The sequence below is a fragment of the Thamnophis elegans genome, chromosome Z, assembly GCF_009769535.1.
Source record: "Thamnophis elegans isolate rThaEle1 chromosome Z, rThaEle1.pri, whole genome shotgun sequence".
Lineage (NCBI taxonomy): Eukaryota > Metazoa > Chordata > Lepidosauria > Squamata > Colubridae > Thamnophis > Thamnophis elegans.
In genome coordinates, this window is record NC_045558.1 from 121,412,834 (window position 1) to 121,435,542 (window position 22,709).

At 43.9% G+C, this 22,709-nt stretch overlaps 6 protein-coding genes across 6 annotated transcripts; 4 read left to right on the forward strand and 2 right to left on the reverse strand.

Moving 5' to 3' along the window:
• The first annotated feature begins 2,216 nt into the window (after positions 1–2,216).
• LOC116522712 (histone H1-like) lies at positions 2,217–3,843 on the forward strand. Its single transcript, XM_032237734.1, has one exon. The coding sequence runs from the start codon at positions 2,313–2,315 to the stop codon at positions 2,964–2,966; it is 654 nt and encodes a 217-aa protein (XP_032093625.1). The 5' UTR covers positions 2,217–2,312; the 3' UTR covers positions 2,967–3,843.
• Positions 3,844–4,495: 652 nt separating this feature from the next.
• LOC116522714 (histone H4) lies at positions 4,496–4,905 on the forward strand. The gene has a single exon (XM_032237736.1). The coding sequence runs from the start codon at positions 4,512–4,514 to the stop codon at positions 4,821–4,823; it is 312 nt and encodes a 103-aa protein (XP_032093627.1). The 5' UTR covers positions 4,496–4,511; the 3' UTR covers positions 4,824–4,905.
• Positions 4,906–8,637: 3,732 nt separating this feature from the next.
• Positions 8,638–9,527, forward strand: LOC116522591 (histone H4 type VIII-like). The gene has a single exon (XM_032237571.1). The coding sequence runs from the start codon at positions 8,659–8,661 to the stop codon at positions 8,929–8,931; it is 273 nt and encodes a 90-aa protein (XP_032093462.1). The 5' UTR covers positions 8,638–8,658; the 3' UTR covers positions 8,932–9,527.
• A 687-nt stretch (positions 9,528–10,214) lies between these two features.
• LOC116521613 (histone H1-like) lies at positions 10,215–22,180 on the reverse strand. Its single transcript, XM_032236270.1, has 4 exons — positions 22,106–22,180; positions 20,530–20,583; positions 13,005–13,703; positions 10,215–10,310 (listed from the first exon to the last, which is right to left on the reverse strand). The coding sequence occupies exons 1-4, from the start codon at positions 22,178–22,180 to the stop codon at positions 10,215–10,217; spliced, it is 924 nt and encodes a 307-aa protein (XP_032092161.1).
• Positions 11,640–12,160, forward strand: LOC116522592 (histone H3). Its single transcript, XM_032237572.1, has one exon. It carries the CDS (start codon positions 11,750–11,752, stop codon positions 12,158–12,160), a length of 411 nt encoding a protein of 136 aa, XP_032093463.1. The 5' UTR covers positions 11,640–11,749.
• Positions 12,966–13,700, reverse strand: LOC116522590 (histone H1-like). Its single transcript, XM_032237570.1, has one exon. It carries the CDS (start codon positions 13,602–13,604, stop codon positions 12,966–12,968), a length of 639 nt encoding a protein of 212 aa, XP_032093461.1. The 5' UTR covers positions 13,605–13,700.
• Positions 22,181–22,709: the final 529 nt, after the last annotated feature.

A 22,709-nucleotide genomic window follows, 5' to 3' on the forward strand; every position in this document is an offset into this window, starting at 1 on the left:
ACAGCATCATCTGAACTGGGATCAATTGCTATTAGAATTTGTGCAGGTCAATGCATTGATCATTTATATCAGCACTGAAAAGGATATAGCTCCCTTTCTACATGGATCCACTTTTTCCATCTTTCTTATGGTGACATGGGCTTAAATCATATCTTTTAAAGGTTAGAAATATGATTTGGTGCCCCCTTTTTAATGGTAAAAATGAGCATTTGGCATTCACTCAACTGGAATCCTGCGATATTTCAATGGATTTATAGTAGGATGATGTGATCTAAGAGCAACTAATAACTGCACAAATAAAGGAAAGAAGAAAAGTTAAAGAATGAACGCCTTTGGTTCAATTATTTAGAAATATTTCATGACTGAAAATATCTACAGACCCCTCACATCTTGGACATAAATTGTTTCAACTTCTACCCTCAAAATGATGCACATCAGAACAACTAGACACAAGGACAGTTCCCCCCACCCGAATGCCATCACTTTTCTAAACAACTAATTCCCACAACACTGTTTACTAAGTCTGCATTACTATTACTAATAATCTTCTCATCCTTCCTAGTACGTATCTCTTTCCACTTATGACTATAACCATGTTGCTTGTATCTTTAAAATTTATATGGTTTTATTTGTTTCCTAATATAATTTGATTGCTTATTAGTAACCTATAACTATCCCTAAGTGTTGTATCTTATGATTCTTGACTAATATATTCTATTTTATTTTTTCTTTATGTACACTGAGAGCATATGCACCAAAGACAAATTCCTTGTGTGTCCAATCACACTTGACCAATAAAGAATTCTATTCTATTCATTCTTCATACTTTTTTGGGATTTTAGAATTGCATTTTGATTACAATGTCCAGTTTGGGACCGCAATATGAAACAGTCTGGAAAAAAGGCACCAGGAATGATTAGGAGAAAAGGAAGTAGATCCTTTAAGGAGAGAACGATTGGATTGGATGGGGTTTATATACCATTTAAAAAGGACAATAATGAAGAAGGATCAGATACAACATTTCCAAGCAACAAGAGACACACAGGTAAAGTTGTCAGAAGTTGTTCTGCAAAATGTCAGAGAGTAGAAGAAGAAGAAGGATTCCTTCTCTGAGCAGGAGGTAGGTAGGTTTAATTCATGGCTTAAACGATCCCTTATTATCTTAATATTCTGTTATTATTCAACGTTTAGTGATTAGATATTATACTGCTGCTACTATACCACATTTCTGAAAAATGAGATACTTTGAATAAAACACATAGATGGGGTGTTTGTTAAGCACTATGATATCACCGTTTTATGCCATTGGAATTCTATAGGAACCCATAGACATTTATCCAGGGTCCGTCCACAATATATCCTTCATGCCATTATTTATTCCACCAAATGTTGGGTTTAAAGTTAGGATCTTTAAAAGTAAACGATAGTAGGGAGAACGAGAACTGTAGGAAAGGAGATATTTGGAAAGCTTAAATCTTTGGAAGCTGCCACGAGCCACTCCTTGTTAGAAATACCACCCTTGCAATTCTCATGGCGCCTGACAGACAACTCAAATTCCGCGGCCGGCCTGAGGAACCGGACATGAAGAGTGACCAACACTGTCAAAGAAAGAAAGCAACCAGGCGTTTTTCTTGAAAGAATAAAAGTAAAAGTCCCAAATTGGAAGAGTTTTGCCAGGAAAGAACCGTCCCGCCGACTCCAGAGTTAATGAATGAATGTGTTATTTGGGTTAATTCAAGGGGCTTTTGTGGCAAAACGCCCGTTCGGGGACAGAGCCTTTTCTCCCCGGGCCGCCCCGGAGTCCCCCAAGAGCGGCCTGGCCCCCTTGCCCAGCCCCGCACTCCGAAGAGAAGGTTTTAATTTACACGAAAACGCCAAACATTTCCAAATGGAAGACGCGCCAAGCTGAAAGGCGCTCCGCTTCTGCCCGGTTTTCTCCCGCTCGCCGCCTCTGGCCCGGCGGACGCCGCCGTCGACCGAAAGGCCGGCTCCCCCTGCCCCGTTCCCACCGGGACCGGCCGCACCCCGAGCCCCGCGCGCGAATTTGGGGGCGCTTTTGTGGCACCCAAGAAACACAAAGTTGCGGCGGCCGCAGCCGCGTCTGCCTGGCGGAGAGCGGCGCCCGCGAACGCACCAATCAGGGCGCAGCTCCGCCCCTATAAATAGCAGGCAGCTCCTTTGCTTCACTTCAGACTTTACTTTTCGCCTCCCAGAGACCCTGTGCCAGACTGACAGCCACCCGCCACTGCCGCCCCGAGAGCGCCTGCCTGACAGCCAAGGAAAGGAAGGGAAGCCCACACAAGGAGGAGACCATGTCCGAGACGGCCCCCGAAGCCCCCGCGGCCGCTGCCCCCGCAGCCAAGGCGCCGGCCAAGAAAGCCAAGAAGCCCGCCGCCGCCAAGCCGCGCAAAGCGGCCGGGCCCAGCGTCACCGAGCTGCTCACCAAGGCGGTGGCCGCCTCCAAGGAGCGCAACGGCGTGTCCCTGGCGGCGCTCAAGAAGGCCCTGGCGGCGGCCGGCTACGACGTCGAGAAGAACAACAGCCGCATCAAGCTGGGCCTCAAGAGCCTGGTGGGCAAAGGCACCCTGGTCCAGACCAAGGGCACGGGCGCCTCGGGGTCCTTCAAGCTCAACAAGAAGCAGCAGCACGAGAGCAAAGACAAGGTGCTCAAGAAGAAGCCCGCCATCAAGACCAAGAAGCCTGCGGCTAAGAAGCCTGCCGGCGCCGCCAAGAAGCCCAAGAAACCCGCACCCAAGAAGAGCCCCAAGAAGGCCGTCAAGAAATCCGCCGCGGGAGCCAAGAAGGCGGCCAAGATCCCCAAGAAGGCCAAGCCCGCCAAGCCCAAAAGGGCCGTTAAAAGCCCCGCCAAAACCAAGGCGGTGAAGGCAAAGGCGAAGGCCGCCAAGCCCAAGACTCCCAAGGCGAAAGTGGCCAAGCCCAAGAAGGCAGCTGCTAAGAAGAAGTGAAGCGGCTTCCGTGACTTCCGATCCCAAAGGCTCTTTTAAGAGCCACCCACTTTTTCCTTGAAAAGAGCTGACCTCATTTGAGTCCAAGCACTAGTATCGTGCTTAAGTCAACCCCCTTTTTAATAGGGAACACTTCGGCACGTCTTGAAGTGCCTCCTTGAAATCCTTCCACAACGACCTCTGGGAAGGTCGTAGCGCCTTCCAAAGTCTCGAGTGTCTTCTGGGCTGCGACTTTTTTTAACATTGAAGCGAAAGTGAGTGACCGGGGAATCTTTCCTGTGGCTCTTTATGTCTTGCGATCAACAGTAGCAACTGACTTCCCTAAACGTAGGTGGGAACCCTTGTGCCTCAAATGTTGGGCAGGGAATGTGCAAATAAAATACTTGGGTGAATTTTAGTAGTTCCGTATTCGCCCGCAAAAGCAGAGCGAGAGCGCTGCCCTTCGTTCTTGCCGCGACTACTATTGCCCGGATATTCCTCCCCAATTTATGCGCAATCTTTTTAAATATATACCCTCACGACAGTGGAGGACGGTGGAGAGAATGTCCAGAGAACGACTAGAATGAATGCAGATGTGCAGAACTATTTGCAATCTTTGCAATTCTTTAAAATTGCCGATTGGTTGAGAAAGCTATGATTCATTAAAAAAAATAACCCGGGCTCCATAAGGATTGGGTGGTGACTTCATTTCTAACCAATCAGGCCTAACGTAGGCACTGCGCATTTTGATGATCTAATTGCAATGTTGTCCCCCCCCCCCCCTCAAATGTTTTATTACGATGTAACGAAAGGATACGACAGTAATCGGTGTTGCTGATATAGTGTAACCCAATTTTCGGGATAGATCATGAGACAATGTTATCCATGCATGAATCTATTTGAGGCGTCCTTAAGTCTAAGGAAGAAAAAAAATGCATAGTTAACATTACCGAAAAACATAAAATAAAAATGGATTATTATTTTTTTACTAAGAACCATCATTATTATTATTTTTTACTAAGGACCATTATTTTTGACCATCACACCGAAATAAAATGTTGGAAGCGAGTACCAAAAGTGAAAAGAAATACAATACAAATGCAAATACAAATACAATACAGCCAATAAATATTTCTTCCAGCATGCTTTTAAAGTCTTCCTTGGTAAACGGCTTTGTTACAATTCACAATCCACAATTCCCAATTTCCTCAAGTGCGTTCAGTCTGAAAAGCGTTTTTGTAACTTACTTTCAAAAAAGGTTGTATACCAGTTTGTATATAAAGTTACAATGTTTTGTGAGCATCAATAGAAAAGTTGCTACTTTGTAACACATTTCTTTATAAACGAAGAACCTGATTGCTCACATTCCAGTTCCTGGTTGATTTATTGATGGAAAAGCCCGCCTCTTGGGGTTCGTATACTTAAGGAGGAGGGGCCGAAAGTGATGTACGCCCCTCTTCAAGTTTTCCCTCAGGTCGGGTGAAGTGCTGTATAAACGTTGCTCTTGCATTCGACTACCACATTTCTCTACGTTTCGTTTGGAGAGCGCTACTGATCGCTTTTATCATGTCTGGTCGTGGAAAAGGTGGAAAGGGTCTTGGAAAAGGCGGCGCCAAGAGGCATCGGAAAGTGCTCCGCGATAACATCCAAGGCATCACCAAGCCTGCTATACGCCGTCTGGCTCGCCGTGGTGGTGTGAAGCGTATTTCGGGCTTGATTTACGAAGAGACTCGCGGTGTGCTGAAGGTCTTTTTAGAGAATGTTATTCGGGATGCTGTGACCTACACCGAGCACGCGAAGCGAAAGACTGTAACTGCTATGGATGTTGTGTATGCTTTGAAACGCCAAGGACGCACTCTGTACGGTTTTGGTGGATAAGTGTATACATTTCATCTTTACTGATCTAAAAAGGCCCTTATCAGGGCCACCCACGCATTCATAAAAAGAGCTGTGTTCGCTTATGGATACAACTGTGAATGTTGAATGGATTTGATTTGTTGGATGTAAATTGTAAAGTACTGGAAGGAACACTGTAGAAGAGCCATATTAATACACGATGGCAAAAAAAGTATTAATCGGGAAACGAAGTATCCTTTAAAAAATTAACCCGTTTCCAGGAAACTAATAAAGGTTTATCTAGACCCAACTCTGAAAAGAAATGCAAATGGCTCCATCCCCCCCCCCCACTCTCAAGGCTGGTTCTCATTTCATGCCCCCTTATTTCTGCCACTAAAAGTAATTGCTCTCACATTTTCTAATCTGGACGGTAGGTATTTTCTCCTGCTCCCCCTCCCTCCCTTTACATTGGTAATAGCAGAAAAATGGAATGATCTGTTTAGGAACACGTGGATACTTCTGCCAATCGCAACACAGCATGGAATGTTTCAATTCGTGGCACGGAGTAAGACAAAAGTGGTGATGCAACTGAAGGTGTGCGCTTCCTATTGTTCTTTTTCCCGGTTCTTGATTATGAATCCCAGGATTAAGTTTGATGGAAAACCTGTCTAAATTGGCAGAAAGTTTTTATAAATGGGCAGTATTCACACCAACTCGGGATTTGATTTATCCAACAAGTTATTATATGAGCTGGTATAATATGCTTTTAGCTAATTGAGCTACTTTCCATAATTAACACATCTACGTTGCATATTTTATCTGTAGGCTAACAGTAGTAGTCAAATTCACACACACACCTTAGCCTAACAACCTCAAAATCATGTGCAAGTCATTTTTGATTTAATAAAGTAAATTAAACCTGGTTGCTTTGTGCAAAAAGTTTTAAATAACTTGGTAATTAAGCATTTTAAATTGCTCCCCACTGAATTCTGGTTTTTATGCTTTTAAATATTTTTTATAGAAATTACCATCCAAAAGCAAAACACAAATGGGAAGGAGAGTTTATATGCATTATACCATATACTCAATCTCTGGAGCTCAGCAGAAGGAGGCTTTCTTAGAATTTGAATTGGACAACACCAGATAACCCCAGAATTTTAGACAAAAAAGGCTACATTTTTTAGCCTTCCATCCTTCTGCGGTGGGTAAAATGAGGACCCAGATTGTTGGGGACAATGTGCTGACTCTGTAAACTTCTTAGAGAGGGCTGTAAAGCACTGTGAAGCGGTATATAAGAATAAGTGCTATTGCTATTTCTAGATTGGGAAGTTGAAAAAATATCTGAGAAGAAGGCAACTCACATTCATCCTGCCAAGAATTTTTTTTTACTTCATAAGTACAGGTAGTCCTCAACTTGCAACCATTAATTTAGTGACCATTTGAAGCTAAAACAGCACTAAAAAAGTGACCAGTTTTCACATTTATGACCATCACAGAATCCATGGTCACATGATCAAAAATTGGTTGCTTGGCAACTGTCTCATCTTTATAATGGTTGCAATGTCCCAGGGTCATTGGATCATCTTTTCCAACCTTCTGACAAATAAAATCAATGGGGAAGCCAAAATCACTTAACAACCATGTTACTAAGTTAACAGCTGCAATGATTCACTTAGCAACCATGGCAAGAAAGGTCTTAAAATGGGGCACTTGACAACTGGGTTGCTTAGCAACAGAAAGTTTGAGCTCAATTGTAGTCAGTTAAGGACTATCTGTAACACAAGGTGTGAATATGCATAATACTCCTTCCTCCTCCTACTTTCCAACAAACAACAACCCTGTGAGGTGGATTGGGTTGAGAGGGAGTGAATGGCCCAAAGTCACCCAGCTGTTTACATGTCTAAGGTGGGACTAGAAGTCATTCTCCTCGTTTCTAGACCAGTATCTTAACCATTACTCCAAACTATATCCATGATGTAGGTATATCTTCCCCTTTGTATTAAACAAAATTTACTTCTATATTAGTATAGATGTCAAACAAATTTTTCAAAGCAGTAAGCCTGGGTTTCTTAAGGAATTGTTGTTAGTTGCAAAGTTGTGTCCAACCCATCGCAACCCCATGGACAAGGTTTCTCCAGGCCTTCTTGTCCTCTACCAACCTCTGGAGTCCATTTAAGCTCAGGCTTACTGCTTCAGCGACTCCATCCAGCCATCTCATTCTCTATCGTCTGCTTTTTCTTTTGCTCTCCATCTTTCCCAGCATGAGGCTCTTCTCCAGTGAGTCCTTCCTTCTCATCAGGTAGCCAAAGTATTTGAGCTTCATCTTCAGGATCCGGCCTTCTAAAGAAAAGTCAGGGTTGCTCTCAGATCTCTAGGACTGACCGGTTTGACCACCTTGCAGTCCAAGGGACTCGCAGGTGTCATCTACAGCACCATAGTTCAAAGGCCTCAATTCTTTGCCGCTCAGCCTTTCTTATGGTCGAGCTTTCAGAGCCATACATTGCAACTGGGAAAATCATAACCTTGACTATATGCACTTTTGTTGGCAGGGTGATGTCTCTGCTTTTTAGTATGCTGTCATAGCTTTCCTCTCCAAGAGCAACCGTCTTGGCTGCAGTCTCCATCTGTGGTTATCTTGGAGCCCAGGAAAATAAAATCTACCTCCATTTCTTCCCCACCTATTTGCCAGGAATTGAGAGGGCTGGATGCCATGATCTTAGGTTTCTTAATGTTGAGCTTCAAGCCAACTTTTGCACTCTCCTTCAACTGCATCAAGAGGCTCTTTAGTTTCTCTTCACTTTCTGCCATTAGAATGGTATCATCTTAAGGAATAGGTGAAGAATTATGAACCCAAGAAACAGTGGATTAATACAGAAATAGAGAACCCAGGGATCTTTAAATTAAAACCTTCTCAGTCCCTTGCTTTGGGTGTAGAACAGAGGTGTTTGCTGGATATGATCCAAAGAGTATCAGTCACAACAGTTTAATCGAAGCTTTGTCTGTTTTTTATGTGTATTGCTATCTTGATTTCTTTTCCACATCCAGTAGATTGTCCTTTTATTGAACGCATGAAAGTTGAAGTCCAAAATATCGAAGGAAAGCAAATAGCCCACCTTTAAATCCATACTGGGTCAACCCTGGAAGATTTTTAAAAGGAAAAAGAATCCATTCAATATTCTAAAAATGGATGTTACACTTGTGGGGTGAAAGTTGCAAGAGAGTATTACCAATAATACTATGTTTCATGTTCTCTTCCCATCATGTCTGCACAGAAAATGAGGGGAATGAAGGAGAAAGCCTCTACTAAATTGCACAAAAGGCAACTTAGTTGCACTAATGAAGTAATAGATGCAAGGCAACATTTGCCTTCTTTGCTTTTTTTACTTTTGCCTTTACATTGTGTGTACACAAGGGAGCTGGAAAATAAATACCTTTCTGAAGCAATCAGCAAAAATATTTCAATAAATATTTTAAAACGTTATTCCCAGTAGATTGAGAAAAAAACAGTTATCCCTTTATTCGGTTTTAAATTTTATAACAATACATGCTGAATAGGTAAATTATGAGAGGTTTGACACGTTGTTTATAGCTAAATTAGATGCCGCACGTAATTTATTTCTTTTTTAAAAAAAAATGGGCGCCAAAATCGTTCATAGCTTTGAGTACTATTTACTGTATTCTGATTGGACAGTTTAATTCCGTTTTGATCGTTCATTGGACAGAGGAACAATAAGGTTCGTTCATTTAAAAAAAAAAACCAAAACCTTCCCCCGCTGTTTTCACTCCGGTCGGTCTCTACGCAATATAAACTGAGAGATTCGTCCGGTAACAGCATTTCATTTCCTGCAAGCGAGGTGATCGGTATTTGAAGAGAAACATGTCTGGACGTGGGAAAGGCGGCAAAGGACTCGGAAAAGGGGGCGCAAAGAGGCATCGGAAGGTGCTTCGCGATAACATCCAAGGCATTACCAAGCCTGCTATTCGCCGTTTAGCTCGCCGTGGGGGAGTAAAGCGTATTTCTGGCTTGATCTATGAAGAAACTCGAGGCGTGCTGAAGGTTTTTCTGGAAAACGTTATTCGTGACGCCGTGACCTACACCGAGCATGCAAAACGAAAGACCGTGACTGCGATGGCGTCGTTTATGCCTTGAAACGCCAAGGACGTACTCTGTACGGCTTCGGAGGCTAAAAAGTTGAATTAACCGAATACAAAACCCAAAGGTCCTTTTCAGGACCACCAAATCTTTCAGAAAATCGGCTGAGTTGCTTGCTGATTTGGTAACCAGAATTTTGGTATAAACATTCATATCTTGTGTTCATGTCTGTTCATGAGGCTCAAGTTCAGCTTGTTAGCAAATTTCAGGAACAATTCCTGCAGTTTTTTAATCCAATATTTTCTGAAATAGATTGCTATTGTCTTTTCAACAGGGTTGTGAGAAATCGACACCCCAGGAAGTCTGGCTTTTGAGGCAGAGCTCATGATTTCTAGCTTTCAACCCCTGTATCAAATTAGGCTTCCTTTAATATTGCTAACGTGAAAGCAAAAGCATTTTGTAGCATTTTAAATTATAAGAACAAATATTAGTATGGAATAAAAATTGCAGCCCTAATGCAGTGGCTCTAATTTGGAAGATGTTTCAATACTGTACTGTCTCTTAAAACTGAACAGTAACAATGCAAAGGATTTCTTTGCTTTTTGTTAATTTATGTGGAGTTTGTAGTTTGCCTTCACTGGGTGACTGATGAAAAGGGGAGGTGAGAGAAATAATCCTGGTCTTTTAAAATACATGTTGGTGGACTAAGATTACAAATGGATTCCAGTTCTGTTCCAGAACCAAGTAAGGAATCATTCTCTTCCTTTGAGAATTGCAGTATAGGCCTGAATCTTTGTTATGGCTTTTACTATCCCATTTTGATGAGTTTGGAAGAAAATTAAAGCTTGTTTAAGCTTCCCTTAACTGGTGTAGGACTCGTGCTTCACTCCAGGACTAGATTCACTTTGTCTGGCAGGACAAGGTGCCAGACACAAGTTCTCTCCAGAGCAGGCCTGCCATCAGTTCACACATGCTGGGCAGGCCATGTTGCAAGGATGCCAGACTATCACATCCCCAAAGAGCTCCTCTATGATGAGCTGTCTCAAGGAAAGCGATTGCACGGGGGGGGGGGGGGGATGGGACTGCAAAGCCAGAGCTGCAATTGTGCAACAAAGGTGCCCATACATCTGCCCAACATGTGGCAGAATATTTCATGTCCATATAGGCCTTACCAGCCACTTGTGGATACATTGTGGACAGCCCACAACCTGTTAGACGTCAAGGTCCTCTTCGAACACGATGGACGAACATCATCAGATTCACCTCTAGTAAAAGTACATCCCAGATAGGACTCTGCCCCCCCCTGCCCCCCGCTTCATGGCCATAAAGTATTATGTTTTTTATCTGGTTGCTTTGGACAATTTTTGTAGCAAAGATTTAATAGTTAATTCTTTTAGTGAATTGTTTAAACTCTCACTACAATATTCTCTTGGTTTCTAAAGAGCCATTCTGGTAATATTTAAATCTACTATATAAATTGCTAATCTTTCTTCCACATAGCAGAAAAGGCAAAAGTCTGTTCTGCAATCTCCATCACCAAATCTACCAGAATTGGAAGTGAAATTGAAATCTAATATATCTGGACTAGGGAAATTGTGCATGTGCTTGTACATGAAATATTCTGTCTTTATCTTTGTCTCAATTTCCAATTTGGGGCAAAATTAGCCATGGAGTTATTCAGGAGGCATCTTTTGCTGACATTTGCTGAGTATGAAGAGAGGAATATTACTAAATAGTTTCCCAGTTTATGATTAGGAAATCAGTTACAATTAGGAAATCACACAAGTGATTTGGAGACACTGTTGCAATTAATAAACATCTAGTATGACCCATTTCCCATATTTTTGAATGCAATCCATAAGGAGGAAATAAATGTTATGTTCTAAGAAAATGACAGTCTTAGCAGAAAGAAATCTGAATAAACCTTTGTATAATATACTGAGTTACTATGCTTAAGATTTCACAATAGAAAGCAGAGAATATAGAATAATAGGGTTGGAAGGGACCTTGGATCTCTTTTTAGTCCAACTCTCTGCTTTGAGCAGGAAACCTTTCCAGACAAATGGCTGTCCAATCTCTTCTTTAAAAACTGTAGGTGTTGAAGCATCCACAATTTCTGAAAGCAAGCCATTCCTCTGATTAATTGTTCTCACTGCAGGAAATTTCTCCTGCAGTGAGAAATTTATTCTATCTAGGCTTTCATAATTTCCCATCTGTTTTGGATACAGTATTCCAAATATGGTCTTACCAAAGCATTGCTAATACTCAGTTCCTTCCTATTCATAAATTACTGGGTGGAATAAATTCTAATGGCTGCATTTTCATTTTTTGTAAAATCCTGGAAAGATTACAAGATTTATTATTTCCGATACATATTGCATGGATGGATAAATCATTTACTGTTTAGTACTGTTTTCAATTTTATATTGATTGTTTCCTGATTGCTTATTTGTACCATATTACTATCATTAAGTGTTGCACCTTATGATTCTTGACGAATGCATCTTGTCTTTTTGTGTACACTGGGAGCATCTGCATCAAAGACAATTGCTTGTGTGTCCAATCATAATTGGCCAGAAGAATTCTATTCTATTCTATTCTGTTCTAAAAACGAAGGCGATGGGGAGAAAGCACACCTCGAGTCAATTAAAATAGCAAAATCGCGATTGGCTGCGGTAGAAGGAAAAGAGACCAATCAGGGTTATGCAGTTATTGTCCAATCACGTCAAAGCCTGGGAAATTCAAACAGAATTAATGACTTCATTGCCAGTCTCAGCCAATAGGAAGACGGGATACTGTCTATAAATACCCACCAGTTCGGCCGCCAAATTCATTCACCTCGACTTTTAGAGAGCGAAGTTGCCTTGTTTGGAAGATGGCCAGAACCAAGCAGACGGCGCGGAAGTCCACCGGTGGTAAAGCACCAAGGAAGCAGCTTGCTACTAAAGCAGCTCGGAAAAGCGCACCCGCCACCGGAGGCGTGAAAAAACCTCACCGCTACCGTCCTGGTACTGTGGCTCTCCGAGAGATCCGGCGCTACCAAAAGTCCACCGAGCTGTTGATCCGCAAGCTCCCTTTCCAGCGTTTGGTGCGTGAGATTGCCCAGGACTTCAAGACCGACCTGCGTTTCCAGAGCTCGGCTGTGATGGCCCTTCAGGAGGCCAGCGAGGCTTACTTGGTGGGGCTGTTTGAAGATACTAATCTCTGCGCCATCCACGCCAAGCGAGTCACCATCATGCCCAAAGACATCCAGTTGGCTCGCCGTATCCGCGGCGAGAGAGCTTAAAAAAATCCTCCACTGAGACCTTCGTTATACCCCAAAGGCTCTTTTAAGAGCCACCTACACTTTCACTGTAAAAGAGCCTGGTCGTTATACTGCCTCCACTGTTCCTTTCTACCTAATATGAGTTTTATGCTCCTGGCATCCATTTGTAGGTGGCAAAATCCCTGCAGCTTCCCTGTTTTATTAGTCTTGTCGGGAGCACCGAAACACTTTCGGTTAACCCGAGAGAGAATTTGCCGATAAAATAAACCATTACTCATGGAGGGAGGGGGCGCTTTCATGTCCCAGCTTCAAGCTGCTGGGTCGGCTGCAGCGTGACACGGGAAATGGCACCGACCCGCGGGTTGAATGTGGGCGTGTGTGCCCAGCTTCCTAACCATATGAGCCACCGCGCTCCCATGTTCGGCGGTTTGCCTCTTTCCTAAGGGGCTGAAAAGTTAAACCATGTCATAGGGGCCCTGTCCGTCTCTAACCTCCTCTTTAGAAATTCACTACCCTTCTAGCTCCCATCCCCTCGACGACCTAACGGGACAAAGACTGAAAAGGGAAATATACAAAAATACTATATAAATGTGTGTACAGGGGAGGTAAACGGTAACGGTGTTTGGAAGGGTCCTTGGAGATCATCTAGTCGAACCCTCTGCTCAACTATGCTAGGGATTCGAACCGCCGACCTTTCTGATCAACAAGGTCAGAAAGGTTCAGCCGTGTGTCATTTTTCAGTGTCTTAAATGAGGTCAGCTCTTTTCAAGGAAAAAGTGGGTGGCTCTTAAAAGAGCCTTTGGGAACGGAAGTCACTGAAGCTTCTTCACTTCTTCTTGGCTGCCGCCTTCTTAGGCTTGGCTACCTTCGCCTTGGGAGTCTTGGGTTTAGCCGCTTTCGTCTTGGTTTTGGCGGGGCTTTTAACGGCCCTTTTGGGCTTGGCGGGCTTGGCCTTCTTGGGGCTCTTGGCTGCCTTCTTGGCTCCCGCGGCGGATTTCTTGACGGCCTTCTTGGGGCTCTTCTTGGGTGCGGGTTTCTTGGGCTTCTTGGCGGCGCCGGCAGGCTTCTTAGCCGCAGGCTTCTTGGTCTTGATGGCGGGCTTCTTCTTGAGCACCTTGTCTTTGCTTTCGTGCTGCTGCTTCTTGTTGAGCTTGAAGGACCCCGAGGCGCCCGTGCCCTTGGTCTGGACCAGGGTGCCTTTGCCCACCAGGCTCTTGAGGCCCAGCTTGATGCGGCTGTTGTTCTTCTCGACGTCGTAGCCGGCCGCCGCCAGGGCCTTCTTGAGCGCCGCCAGGGACACGCCGTTGCGCTCCTTGGAGGCGGCCACCGCCTTGGTGAGCAGCTCGGTGACGCTGGGCCCGGCCGCTTTGCGCGGCTTGGCGGCGGCGGGCTTCTTGGCTTTCTTGGCCGGCGCCTTGGCTGCGGGGGCAGCGGCCGCGGGGGCTTCGGGGGCCGTCTCGGACATGGTCTCCTCCTTGTGTGGGCTTCCCTTCCTTTCCTTGGCTGTCAGGCAGGCGCTCTCGGGGCGGCAGTGGCGGGTGGCTGTCAGTCTGGCACAGGGTCTCTGGGAGGCGAAAAGTAAAGTCTGAAGTGAAGCAAAGGAGCTGCCTGCTATTTATAGGGGCGGAGCTGCGCCCTGATTGGTGCGTTCGCGGGCGCCGCTCTCCGCCAGGCAGACGCGGCTGCGGCCGCCGCAACTTTGTGTTTCTTGGGTGCCACAAAAGCGCCCCCAAATTCGCGCGCGGGGCTCGGGGTGCGGCCGGTCCCGGTGGGAACGGGGCAGGGGGAGCCGGCCTTTCGGTCGGTGGCGGCGCTCGGCGGGGCAGAGGCGGCGGGCGGGAGAAAACCGGGCAGAAGCGGAGCGCCTTTCAGCTTGGCGCGTCTTCGATTTGGAAATGTTTGGCGTTTTCGTGTAAATTAAAACCTTCTCTTCGGAGTGCGGGGCTGGGCAAGGGGGCCAGGCCGCTCTTGGGGGACTCTGGGGCGGCCCGAGGAGAAAAGGCTCTGTCCCCGAACGGGCGTTTTGCCACAAAAGCCTCTTGAATTAACCCAAATAACACATTCATTCATTAACTCTGGAGTCGGCGGGACGGTTCTTTCCTGGCAAAACTCTTCCAATTTGGGACTTTTACTTTTATTCTTTCAAGAAAAACGCCTGGTTGCTTTCTTTCTTTGACAGTGTTGGTCACTCTTCATGTCCGGTTCCTCAGGCCGGCCGCGGAATTTGAGTTGTCTGTCAGGCGCCATGAGAATTGCAAGGGTGGTATTTCTAACAAGGAGTGGCTCGTGGCAGCTTCCAAAGATTTAAGCTTTCCAAATATCTCCTTTCCTACAGTTCTCGTTCTCCCTACTATCGTTTAGTTTTAAAGATCCTAACTTTAAACCCAACATTTGGTGGAATAAATAATATATTGTGGATATATTGTGGATGGACCCTGGGTTCCTATAAAATTCCAATGGCATAAAATGGTGATATCATAGTGCTTAACAAACACCCCATCTATGTGTTTCATTGAAAGTACTTAACTATCACTTTTCAGAAATGATAATATAGTAGCTGATATCCAATCTCTAATGCTAGAAGCTAATAATAGTAGTAGAAATACAGTTGCACTTGGAGTGATGGTACTTCTCTGTAACTCTTCCAACTTACACAGGACTTTTATTTTTTCAATAAGTTATATCTAGTAATCAAGCACAATTGCTAGATTTGTAACCACTGATAGTGCTTTAAAAACAATTTCTCTGTTTCTTATGAACACAAGGATATGTTACTTCGATTTGATTTAATTGACAAATAGGAAGTGTTTCACTAATGTGTATTTTAAAATCCCTCTTTCGTATAGTGGTTCTGATTTCATTTCATATTTCTCCTGGAAAATGAAACTTAATGGCTTATATTACAAACATTCATGATAGGGTTAGGGAAGTTGCAAGTTAATGAAAATTTTCTCTGTCAGAGTCTTTGGAATGAATATCCATCACCTCCCATAATTACATTAAGAACATAAGCAGTGGCCTGTTGGGTCCGATCCCTGGCCCATCCAGTCCTGCAATGGCCACCTAACACAGATAGTCTTTGAGTTACAACAGTTCATTTAGTGACCATTCAAAGTTACATCACTGAAAAAAATGACAATTTTTCACACACGCAGAGGTGGGTTGCTACCGGTTCAGCCATGATTGGCTGAGCTGGTAGTAGCAGTGGCGGGAGGCTCCGCCCACCCACCCGGACGCTTCTGTACATGCAGAGAAGTGTTGTGAGCGTGCGCAGGAATACAGCCAAAACAGTTGCAATGTCCTCAGGTCATGTGATCACCTTTGTGACCTTCTGATGAACAATTGTAGTCATTCACTTAACAACTGTGGCAAGAAAGGTCATAAAATGGGGCAAAACTCACTAAATGAGACTCACAAATGTCTCATTTAGCCACAGAAATTTTGGGTTCGTTTTCAGTTTCTCTTTGTGACATCCACAAATATACTGTTTCTTTATAACTCCCCCCCCCCCCCGTACTGAGAGCAACTCAGAATGAAAGCATCAAAAGGACTTTACTATCATTCCTGAAATACACGCAACACCTATGGAGTGACTTCATACCTTAACTTTCAGACGTGTTTATTTATATGGTTGACAGGAAGGGAAACAGTTGAGGGTGCCAGGAGGGGCTGATTTATCTTTTCCTTGCCCAGTATGGAACCCAGATGCAGAAGAGAGATTCATTCGTTGACATTTTAGGAGTTTCCTTCTTGGTGCAAAATATGTATGTATCCTACAAGCTTGACTTGAACTCCATCAGCATTGGCCAGTATGGTCAAAGACAATGAATTACTGTATTCAGTTTTGGTTGCCAAGATGTAGAAAAAATGTAGAGACTCTAGAAAGAGGGCAGAGAAGAGCAACAAAGATGATTAGGGGACTGGACACTAAAACATGAAGAACGGTTGCAGGAACTGGTTATTTCTAGTTTAATGAAAAGAAGGACTAAGGGAGACATGATAGCAGTGTTCCAATATCTCAAGGGTTGCCACAAAGAAGAGGGAATCAAACTATTCTCCAAAGCACCTGAAGGCAAGACAAGAAGCAATGGGTGAAAACTAATCAAGGAGAGAAGCAACTTAGAACTGAGGAGAAATTTCCTGACAGTTAGAACAATTAATCAGTGGAACAGCTTGCCTCCAGAAGTTGTGAATGGCCCAACACTGGAAGTCTTTAAGAAGATGTTGGATAGCCATTTGTCTGGAATGGTATAGGGTTTCCTGCCTAGGCAGGGGGTTGGACTAGAAGACCTCCAAGGTCCCTTCCAACTCTCCTATTGTATTGTATTGTATTGTATTGTATTGTGGGAATTGTAGTTCAATCCATTTAGATGGCCCTGCTTATCTGACAAATTATATTTAGAGTTGAGTGCAGTTGAGTTGAGTACAGTATTGTATTGTATTAAAATTTAATTTAATTTATTATTAGAGGTAAGAGCCTGAGGGGTGACAACACTGAGAACAAGGAATTGCATCATTTTAGGTTCTAGAACTACATTCTGGTACATTCATATGTGCTCTTTAATGAAAGCCAGAAACATTTTCTGGCAGCAGATAAAAGCCCACCTAGAAAAGGGTCTCCTGTCTCTCTGATTTACTTACTTCTAAAGTAATGAAAAATTAGTATAGTTTAACTTTTTTTTACTCCTTAGTTTTTAAACTTTGTAACATGTGCTTCTTCTTCTTTGCCGTCTTATTCTACTCATATAAGGTATATAAATTCTCAAGAAGTCAAGAAAAGCAGAGTACAAGCTGAGGTCATCCCCAGAAACATACGTATTTGGATAGGGAACCACCTAGAATTTTTCAGTAAAGTAATGCTGCTGTGGGCATTCATTTGGTGGTGACAATTCAAAGTTACAATGGATCCCCCCAAAAGTACTTACTACCTAGTTCCAAAGTTCCAATAGCCACCATTTCTCCAGTCCAGAGGTGAAATGCTCTGAAGTCTGCTATCCGGTTTCTTCACATGCACATTGGCTGTTTGCCCAAACCAGTAGTAAAAAAATGCTACCGATTCAGAAGAACCAGTAGCTCCAACTATCAGCTGTGCAACAATCAGCTGTGCCGCACACAGCTGATTGTCACACAGCTGATTGTCGGAGCTACCGATTCTCCCAAATTGTTAGCATTTTTTTTTTTTATTACTGGTTCGGGCGAATCGTTTCAAACTCGTAGCATTTCACCTCTGCTCCAACACGCATTTAAGACTGTTGGCATGATCCTGCCATGTATGACTGTGGCAGTTGTTTTATAACTGTGGCATTCACTGAATGACTGCTGGGTTCTCTTAATGACTGCAGGGTTTGCTCACAATCCAGGAAAGGGTTCCTGCCAGTTCTAACCTCTTCTATAGAAGAGGTTCCACAAATCTACGGTGCCGTTCAGAACTGGTTCCAGCTCCCTCCCCCTACCCATCTGCATATCATCAAGATGAAGAGCGAGAGGAGGAATTCTGGGACTTGAAGTCCTATACAACTATAACAATTGGGCTCTATCACAGTCATAAGTTGAGGACTACCTGCATTAGTTAATGAATGTTTCCTATATTTTGTATTATATTATCTTGTTACTTATCTTGAACATTGAATAGAGTAAAAGACATAAATCAAGAAGGAAGCATTCATGCTATGTGACCAAAGTACAGGCAGTCCTCAATTTACAACAGTTTGCTAAGCGACTGTTCAAAGTTACAATAGCACTGAAAAAAGTGACTTTTTCCCAGTTACAACCTTTCCAGCATCCTTATGATCATGTGATCAAAATTCAAATGCTTGGTAATTGGTTCATATTTATAACCTTTGCTGGGCCCCAGGGTCATGAGGTCCCTTTTTAAGTTCTTCTGACAAGCAAAGTCAGTGGGGAAGCCAGATTCACTGGGTTACTAACTTATCAAATGCAGCAATTCACTTAATTCACTTAACAACTGAGTCAATAAAGGTCGTAAAATGGGGCAAAATTCACTTAACAAATGTCTCAACCACAGAATTCTCGGGCTCAAGTCAAGGACTCAAGTCAAGGACTACCTGTAGCTGGAAAAAAATTGCATATCAGCCTCAATTTATCAGGCAATTTACCATTGCCAAGACTCAGAATAAGGAGGGAATAAAAAGGAGAAAAATATAAAGAAGTAAGGCAAATGTTTTATACTTGCTGGGTGTTTTGTGGATTAGGGCAGCAGTCACCAACTGCTGATCCATGAGAAAATTTTGGTGAAGGCTGGAGGGAAGTTCCGCTGGTGGCAAAGAGCCGGAGGGCCTCGTTCCAGTGAGACTGCTTCATGGCCTGGAACTGGCTGACCATCTCTGCCCACTGAGCCTCCGGTGCCAGTACCTGGCCTTGCACTCCTGCAGGTCTTCCCTCTGCTCATAATCCAGGTGCTTCTGCTGAGCCTCCTTCTCGGTCAGATCCAATTTGAACTGAGCTGTTGTGCCAACTCTTTCTCATGGTGGCTGCTTAGCTCCAACAACTGCTTCCTGTCGCGGCCCTAAGGAGCCCGGGCAGGCAGGCAAGGAGTGTTGAGTAGAGACTGGCAAGATGCCCCTCAACATGAGTGACATCAAGTTGGCCACACCCACCCCATCACATGACCATCTTGCCACACCCACCCAGCCGGTCATTAGGCAGATCCTATTAGTGGTCCATGGGATTTAAAATTATGAATTTAGTGGTCCTTGAGGTCCGATAGGTTGGTGACCCCTGGTTTAGGGGGAAGTGAGAAATGAGAGTGGGGGGGGGGTGGAATTATTCTCCAAGACCCATCTCAGTTACACACCTGCTGGCATTTGTTGCGCCAACTTTTAGTTGGTGTTACCAATATTCTGCACACTTAAAAATGGCTAAGAAGATAAAAATAACTGCCACAATACAGGGAGTTCTCGACTTACAACCATTCAATTAGTGACCATTTAAAGTTACAATGATACTGAAAAAAGGGACCTATGACCATTTTTCACGACTATTACAGCATTCCCAAGAGCAGATGAACAAAGTTTAGAAGCTTGGCAACTGGCATGTAGTTATGACAGTTCTGAGGCCATGTGATCACCTCCTTCAGCCTTTTGACAAGCAAAGTCAATGGAGGGGAGAAGCCAGATTCACTTAATAACCGTATTACTGCCTGAAGAACTGCAATGATTCACTTAACAACAGTGACAAGAAAGATCTCAAAATGGGGCAGAACTCACTTAACAGGTTGTGTGAGCAATTCGTGCTTGGCAGCAGAAATTCTTGGCTCAACTGTGGTCATAAGTCGAGGACTATCTGTATAAGCAAGGACATCAGCTGACTTTACTGTTTACATCATTTATAGTGTTGGGAGAAATGTCCTTCTGGATTCAGTTCCAAGTGGGGGAAAAAGACACTGGAAACATGGAGGCTGCTTGGAAAGATGTTTAATGGTGGACAGGGCCACATGGCTTGAGCTCCTGAACCGAAAAGGGAGATCACATGCTTCCAGATATTGGGTGAAGAAGAAAAAGAGACCGAGATGCTGAAAGTCCCTGGATTTATGCCCTCTCTGGTCTTTGATCTTGATGCCTAAAAACACGTTTCTCCATTTCTTATCCAGGGAAATATCATTTTCTGCCTTTTCAATATTTCCCAAAATATTTCATTTTTCTAGGAGAGGGGTGGGTGCTAAATTCCTACAATAGCCTCATTTAATTTCTCCCATAAATGAATAGATGTCATTCACCTCTATAAAGAACCAAAATCTTCTTGCAAATGACTAAGGGAATATAGAAGATGGCTTTTATTTCTGATTCTATGTAATCCTTGCTTTAAAAGAATTTAAATTGGTGGCAGTGAAGGTGGGATTTCAGATAATATTGGTCAGACCACTAGGTGGCAGAAACAAAACATTTAATACAGACATCAACCATCTGACAGGGAATCTCTGTCTGTCTGTCTGTCTGTCTCTGTCTCTCTCTGTGTGCGTCTCTCTCTGTCTCTCTCTCTCTCTGTCTCTCTCTGTGTCTCTCTGTCTCTGTCTCTGTCTGTCTGTCTGTCTCTGTCTGTCTCTGTCTGTCTGTCTGTCTCTGTCTCTTTCTCTCTGTGCGTCTCTCTCTGTGTCTCTCTCTGTGTGTGTGTGTGTGTGTCTCTCTCTGTGTCTCTCTGTCTGTCTGTCTCTGTCTCTCTCTCTCTCTGTCTCTGTCTCTCTCTGTCTCTGTGTCTCTGTCTATCTGTCTCTGTCTCTCTCTCTCTCTGTCTGTCTCTCTGTCTTTCTCTGCCTCTCTCTGTCTCTCTCTCTGTGCGCCTCTCTCTCTGTGTCTCTCTCTCTGTGTCTCTCTCTGTGTGTCTCTCTGTCTCTGTCTCTCTGTGTCTCTGTGTCTCTATCTGTCTGTCTGTCTGTCTCTGTCTCTCTCTGTCTGTCTCTCTGTCTTTCTCTGTCTCTCTCTCTCTTTCTCTCTGTGCGCCTCTCTCTCTGTCTCTCTCTCTTTGTGTCTCTCTCTCTGTGTCTCACTGTCTGTCTGTCTGTCTGTCTGTCTCTCTCTATCTCTCTCTGTCTCTCTCTAGTATATGTGTGTGTTCCTATGTGTGTTTCTGTTTGTGTGTACCTCGAAGGGAGTATGGCTCCTTGGAACTAGTCCCTGCAGATTTCTGAAAATGCCTTGCCCTTCTTTATACAGTTGAGAGAGAAGACATGACTTAGGGTTACCAACCTGGTTGCTTCCTTAAGGTGAGACTCTCAGCCTGCTAATCTCTTAAACTTCTACACTAAACTGGTTCTTACTGAGACATAGGTAGAAATAGCAATAACACTTAGACTTATATACTGCTTCACAGTGCTTTTACAGCCCTCTCTAAGAGGTTTCCAGAGTCAGCCTATTTCCCCCCCAACAATCTGGGTCCTCATTTTACCCACCTCGGAAGGATGGAAGGCTGAGTCAACCTTGAGCCTGGTGAGATTCGAACTGCCGAACTGCAGGCAGCCGGCAGTCAGCAGAAATAGCCTGTAGTACTGAACTCTAACCACTGCAAATAAACTGCAAATAAAGGTACCGCAAATAAACTATGATAGAGCAGGGTGACATGGGAAACTTTTTATCGTGAACAGCACAATTTTTCTGGAGAGTATTTATTTAGGCCATTGGTGGGCAATATTTTGGATATTCAGTATTGCAGTGGGTGAAATCATGATGTAAGGTGAGTAGCCTCTGGGTTGTAGGATTCCACCACCACACTGGAGGGAGTGTTCTATTTATTTTATTACACTATTCTAAGCTGACTAAGAGTTTCCCTTTCAAACACCCATCAATTCCTCTCAACTAGGACAGAGGTAAGACTACAGAAAATCAGCTTAGGGATTGTGGAAAGTTATCACCCAGCCCTCTCCCAGAAAAATGAGATATCCTAGGAAATATTGAAATGGCAGAATATTATATTTCCCTGGATATGAAAAGGAAGAAAACCTGTTTTTAAAAGACAGAGTAGCTCCCTGCAGCTTCCTGCCCATTCCCCTTTGTCTATGGGCCATTAAGATGCCCAGGCCAGTCCCTTTACATACTAAAGAGTTCTCCCCTTCTGCTCAGCTCCCCTTCAGGCATGATTAGCCTTCACCCATTCACCACATGGCATCTGAGAACTCAACCAAACCTGGATTCAAAACACAGCCTAGAGAGTTGCCTTTGCATGGCCCCATGGGAGTCTGACAACCAATCAGAATAAAAGCTCAAGATCAAAGGCCAGAGAGGGCATAAAACCAGGGACTTTCAGCATCTCAGCCCTTCCTTCTCTTCTTCTCCACCAACATTGAAGCATGTGACCACCTTTTCTGTTCAGGACTCAAGCCATGTGGTTCTGTCCACCATTAAACCATCTTTCCAAGCATCCTCCATGTCTCCAGTGTGTTTTTCCCATTTGGAGCTGAACCGGACATTTCTTTCAACAATTGGCACCCCAGATAGAAGTCCAAGCTAGTCTAACCAATGGATATGGCTCAGGTAAGCCTCCCATGCCAGCACAGACCCCATTGAGTCTGTGAGTCTGGTCCTTAACCATTTGGATCTAAGTTTTAAAGGGATTTTGAGTTTGACCTCAAAGGCTGCTTGGAAAGAAGGTGAGTACCTCCAAATTTTAATTATCTAAAATTTAATTTTAAAGCATGGCAAAGCATGGGAAATGTGTGTATGCCTGCATTTGTGTGACTGCCTTCTCCTGATCACAGCTGGATCTTGGTTCCTCATCTTTCTAAGCAGCCTCCATGTCTCCAGTGTATTTTTCCCCACTTGGAGCCAAACCCAGAAGGACATTTCTTTCAACAGGACCCCAAGTTGCTTTCTCTCTCTTTTTTTAGAGATTTTGCTAGGCAAAGCTATCAGAGGTGTGTGTGTGTGTGTGTGTGTGTGTGTGTGTGTGTGTGTGTGTGTGTGTGTGTAGGTTTCTTCAATCTGATACTTTCCCAAATTTCACCCAACATAGCCATTGGCTATGAAGTGCCAGAAGTTGGCATCTCAACATAATTAAAGGGCACAGAAAGATGCCAGACCTTCAAGGTAAGCAGAGGAGGGAACCAATGCCATGCAGGTAC